The sequence below is a fragment of the Chinchilla lanigera genome, unplaced genomic scaffold, assembly GCF_000276665.1.
Source record: "Chinchilla lanigera isolate Chin_1 unplaced genomic scaffold, ChiLan1.0 scaffold00098, whole genome shotgun sequence".
In the NCBI taxonomy this organism is placed as follows: domain Eukaryota; kingdom Metazoa; phylum Chordata; class Mammalia; order Rodentia; family Chinchillidae; genus Chinchilla; species Chinchilla lanigera.
Window position 1 is genome coordinate 1,486,165 of NW_004955499.1, and position 4,087 is coordinate 1,490,251.

General features: G+C 53.5%; 1 protein-coding gene across 1 annotated transcript in view; it reads right to left on the bottom strand.

The window, feature by feature from the left end:
* Nucleotides 1–979, bottom strand: part of Zbed1 (zinc finger, BED-type containing 1) — a gene marked incomplete in the record, with an annotated part of 2,294 nt that extends 1,315 nt beyond the window's left edge. The window contains 1 exon segment of the mRNA XM_013505591.1: nt 1–979. Within this exon segment, the coding sequence (XP_013361045.1) occupies nt 1–909 (909 nt within the window).
* Nucleotides 980–4,087: the final 3,108 nt, after the last annotated feature.

A 4,087-nucleotide genomic window follows, 5' to 3' on the forward strand; every position in this document is an offset into this window, starting at 1 on the left:
CTGCACGGCCGCCTCGAAGCTGCGGCCCAGGCAGGGCACCTGCACGGGCACGTCCAGCAGCGAGCAGGCCTTGGCCACGTCCTCGCCCGCGTCCGTCGTGGCGCCCGCCACCTTGGTGCCGATGCCCCACTCCACGAAGGCCTCGTACAGCAGCCGCGTGATGGCCTCCGCCGCGTGGTCCTCGGGCACCTCGAAGGTCTTCAGGCAGCGCGAGCCAGCGGCCAGCCCGAGCGGGGCGCCCGCGCTGAGGAAGTGGGCCGTGAGCGTCAGGTAGGTGCGGCTCTGGCTGGGGCTCCTCCACAGGTCCGTGGACACGCCGCACCAGGCGGCCTCGGCCAGCTCCCTCAGCACGGCGTGGCGGACGGCCGCGTAGCGCTCGGGCACGGCCCTGCCGGAGAAGAACTTGCGGCCAGGCAGCTCGTACCTGGGCTCGGCGGCCCGAAGCAGCGCGCGGAAGGTGGGCTCGTCCACGAGGGACGCGGGGTAGAGCCCCTCGCACAGCAGCCCCAGGACGGCGGCCGTGAGCTCCTGCTGCCTCCTGCCGTCCAGGCCGGGGCCGGGCTTGGGGGCCAGGGCGGCATCCGGCGGGCCGCAGGCAGAGGCCGAGGCCTCGGGCTTGAGCTTGGAGAAGGCGGAGGCGAAGGCCTCGCGCATGTGCTCCCTGTTGCTCTTGACGAGCTTGCAGAACTCCTCTGGGTGGTTCTTCTCCAGGTGGTAGGACAGGTTGGAGGTGTTGCCGGAGTAGGCGATCTGCGCCCTGCAGATGCGGCAGTAGATCCGCTTCCAGTGCAGGATGCAGCCGTCCGCGTTGGTGTCGAAGCCGAAGTACTTCCACACTTTGCTCTTGGCCCGCGGGTGCGCCACCAGCTTCAGGTCTGGCGGGGGGCCCTCGGGCGCCGTGGCCTCCATCGCCGGGGCCCCGCCGGCGTCCGCTCACGCCCGGGAACCTGCTGAGAAGCAGCGAGACAAACACGGGGTCAGAAGGCGCTCGGGGGCCCGGGAGCCGGCGGCGGACAAGAGCCAGAGCGCCAGTGTGCCACGGGGGCGCGGGTGTGCGGGGCCCGGGCTGCATCCAGGAGCTGCACGGAACTTGCTGGAACTTCGGCAGAGTGGAGCCCGACCGCTGGGCCCTCGTGCTCTCTTGCATGCACCCGGGCCGTTTATGCATGTTTGCAAATCGGAGGATAGGGCGTCTGAGCCGGAGCTGTCTGCGGTCCACCAGCTCGTGCAGAGGGCGCCGGGCAAGGGGCAGGCAGAAGCGAGCGTGTCTCGGGGGACAAGTCATGCTCAGGTCGGCCGGCCTGCACGAGGGGGCCCTCAGCGCCGTCCACAGCCCCGGAGCTGCCCTGTGCACACTCCGCGTCCCTGGGAGCTGGGTGTGCGGGGTGTGAGGCTCAGACGCACCAAGCAGCCGCGTGTCCAACATGCAGCTTGCAGAGAAAACCCTCACAAAAGACAGTGTCTGAGCCGAGCACGGCGCGTCCGTGACTGGGGACCGCACGTGGGGGACACGGGGACACCCGGCACACCCGGGGCTGTTGCTCACAGGGTAGAGCTGCAAGCAGGACCAGGGCAATTCCGGGTGCCCTGCGGGGGAGCGGCGCCCGGCCGGGTCAGACGCGGCAGGAACGAGCAGGTCCCTGAGGACCGACCTCCCTCGGAAGCCAGGACGCAAAGATGCGGTCGGGCCGGGAGTGCAGGGTGAGCTCATGCCAGGCCGGGCGGATTATGTCCTCCGTCCGAGCAGAGGACAGGGACACGGGAAAAGCCGTGGGAGGCGGAGGCCAAGCGCGGACTGCGCCCTGCGTGCGGGGTGAATGGGACCTGAGGGTCCCCCAAAGCCCCTGGGACCCTAGAACAGCTGAAGACAAGTTTTTTCCTTTAATTATTATTATCTTCCTTTGTTTTTTTTGAGACAGGGTCTCGCTATGTAGTTCAGCTTAGCTTGGAACTCGTGGCGATCCTCCTGCCTCAGCCTCCTGAGTGCTGGGATCATAGGCGTGCACCACCATGTCCAGCTATTACTGATTATTGTTATTGTTTATTACTAGACCCTGAGAACTGTGGGGTGTGCGGCCGCATGACTGTCATGCCAGCACTCCGGAGGCTGAGGCAGGAGGACCCCTGCAAGTTCAAAGCCAGCCTGTGCTCCAGGAATTGAAAGGCAGCCTGAACCGCGTAGCGAGACCCTGTCTCAATCAATCAATCAGTAAGTAAAGTCTTGGTACCTGAGAAGGGTTTTGCACTCAGTCACTATTTACAGTTATCAGTGTTATTATTATTGTTCTTAGCAAGGTGAAAGCAGTCTTGGTATCCCCAGGGGAAGGGGTTCACTCAGTTACCATTCTCTGTGATTATTCGGAATTACGATGATTAATGCTACTTGGAAGAAAGCGTTATATTCAATAATTACGTATCACTGCTCCCGTGGTCTGGAGCAACTTTATTTTCCATTATAATTACTACAATATTATTTGACTAGAAAAGCAGTGTTCTACGCGCAGTTGTTATTTACCAGTATTATTCTGCTTTTCCTGCTACTTGGAAAATAAAGTTATTAGAGGAAAGGTTCTGTCCGACGGTTACTTTTATTACTGTTTGACGGGAAGACGTCCTGGTACCCAGAGGAACATTTTATATTCAACTACTGTTAGTAGTATTATTATTATTACCACTGATATTATTTGGCTGGAAGGAGAAGTCCGTGGTAGATTTCTTTTTGGTTTGATTTGGTTTCTGAGCATGTATGCTGGGCGTGTATATGTGACAGTGTAGGGGTTGTTCATAGGCCTTATTATTACTACTATTATTAAGCCAGTAACCCTGGAACCTGGAGTACTTTTATATTCTGTGGTTATTTTTATTATCATTCAGCTGAAAGACATCGTGATATTCAGAAAAGCTTTATCTTCCATAACTATTTATTAATGGACGAAAGGGAAAGAAAAGGGACATCAAAAGAATTAAAGTGTGTTACGCTGGCCATGGTGGCCCACACCTGTCAACTCAGCACTCAAGAGGCCGAGGCAGGAGGATTGCTGTGAGTTTGAGACCTGCCTGGGCCACAAAGGGCCAGAAAGGGCCACAAAGTGAGGTGACGGCCAGCCTGAACTGCATCACAAGACCTTGTCTCGAAAAGAAAAAAAAAAGTGTGATATACATGCACCAACCATGCACCATATGTGCTAATAAAGTTTTTTAAAAAATAAATTAAATATGTATTGAAGCTGGCCATAGTGGAACACCTCTGTTATCCCAGCACTGGGGAGGCTGAGGCAGAAGGATCTCTGCGAGTTTGAGGCCAGCCTGGGCTACACAGTGAGTTCAGAGTCAGCTTGAACTACAAAAGAAAGAGGCATAGTCTCCAAAAACAAAAACTAAATAAATAAGTAAATAAATAAATAAATGGTGATTTGTTTTTCATCCTTGTTAATATCTTTGTTAATAATTTGTTCTTTTCTTCTTCCCTGCTGTACGGAGAAAAGTTTCATGTTTAATTAGCTATTATCATCATTACTACTATTATTATTACTATTATTTGGCTTGTAGGCCCTGGGATCTGGTGCAATTTGATATTCAATTATTATTATTCAACTAGGAAAGGGTTCTGGTGCCTTGAGTGAAGTTTTGTATTCAGCGATTATTATTGGTCATTACTATTACTTTTACTTGGGAAAAAATGTCCTGCTACCTGGAGAAAAGAGCTGCGTTCGATGATGATTATTTACAATTCTTGTCTGGTAGAAACAGGTTCTAGTGGTTGGAGGAACAGTTCTTTTATTCGATCATTATTTTCAATATTATTTGGTGGGAACTGCAGGGAAATTTTATACATAGCTATAATTATTATCGTTGCTGTCACTTGGTGGAAAAAGTTCCCTGTACCTGGAGGAAAGTTTTATGTTCAATAATTACTGATATAAAAAAATAATAATAATAATTACTGATAGCGGGGCGTGGTGACGCATGCTTGTCATCCCAGCACTCAAGAGGCTGAGGCAGGAGGATAGGTGTGAGTTCATGGCTTGGCTACATAACCAGAGCCTGTCTCAAAAAATAATATCAATAGTAATAATTATTATCATAA